The sequence below is a fragment of the Cucumis melo genome, chromosome 8, assembly GCF_025177605.1.
Source record: "Cucumis melo cultivar AY chromosome 8, USDA_Cmelo_AY_1.0, whole genome shotgun sequence".
NCBI lineage: Eukaryota > Viridiplantae > Streptophyta > Magnoliopsida > Cucurbitales > Cucurbitaceae > Cucumis > Cucumis melo.
Window position 1 is genome coordinate 14,018,944 of NC_066864.1, and position 1,120 is coordinate 14,020,063.

Here is a 1,120-nt window from a genome sequence, read left to right on the forward strand (position 1 = left end):
CTCCAAACATGTCGGCTTCCCTAGTTATGCCTTTATCCAAAGACTTAAAACTCTCTCGAAGTATATCAAAGAGTGGCAACACAACAAAGTAAATCACTATAAAGCCAACAAAAAAATTCTCTTGGAAGAGATTGATTCGATCGACAAGCTAGAATTCCAAGGAGAGATATCGAAATCTCACCACCTTAAGAGAATCTCCCTCAAATCTGATTTGCTTAGCATTAAAAATAAGCAAGCTCAAATTTGGCATCAAAGATCTAGACAAAAATGGAACCTTCTGGGGGATGAAAACAATGCTTATTTTCACAGAGTATACTATATCAAAGGAAAAATCTAATCAAATCCATATGCAATCCTAATGGTAACAATCAAGATTCAATTGATGCTATCTCATGGGCCTTCATTTCTCACTACCAGAATCTCTTTTCAGAAAAGGAATATGAAGAAATCCTCATTGACAACTTGGATTGGAAGCCAATCTCCTGCTCTCACCAAACTGAGCTTTACAAGCCTTTCGATGAGTATGAAATCAAGAGTACAATCATGTCCATCAACAATGAAAAGGCCCTGGACCGAATGGTTTCACCATGCTCTTCTATAAAAAACATTGGAATAATCTTAAGAGAGAGTTGTTGAATATTTTCCAAGATTTCCACAAGAAAGTCATTATTAACAACAACGTCAACAACACATATATAGCCCTCATCAACAAAAAAGATAAATGTAGCATGCCTACAGGCCCATTAGCCTAAGAACCTCCCTTTACAAGATTATGGCTAAAGCTTTAGCAAATAGACTCAAAGTCACCCTAGCTGATATTGTTGCTGAAAATCAAATGGCTTTCATTAAAGGAAGACAAATTACCGATGCAATTCTCATTGCAAATGAAGAAATTGACTCGTGGAAGCAAAAGAAAACAAAAGGCTTTGTCCTAAAGCTAGACATAGAAGAGGCGTTTGATAAAATCAGCTGGAGATTCATCAACTTCATGCTTGCAAAGAAAAACTTTCCCATCAAATGGAGAAAATGGGTTAATGCATATATCAACAATGTTCAATATTCTATCCTTCTAAATGGGAATCCAAAAGGAAGAATAAAAGTGGAAAGAGGCATAAGATAG

At 36.0% G+C, this 1,120-nt stretch overlaps 1 protein-coding gene across 1 annotated transcript; it reads left to right on the top strand.

Annotated features, from left to right (window-relative positions):
- The first annotated feature begins 772 nt into the window (after positions 1 to 772).
- LOC107991418 (uncharacterized) lies at positions 773 to 1,120 on the top strand. The gene has a single exon (XM_017046323.1). It carries the CDS (start codon positions 773 to 775, stop codon positions 1,118 to 1,120), a length of 348 nt encoding a protein of 115 aa, XP_016901812.1.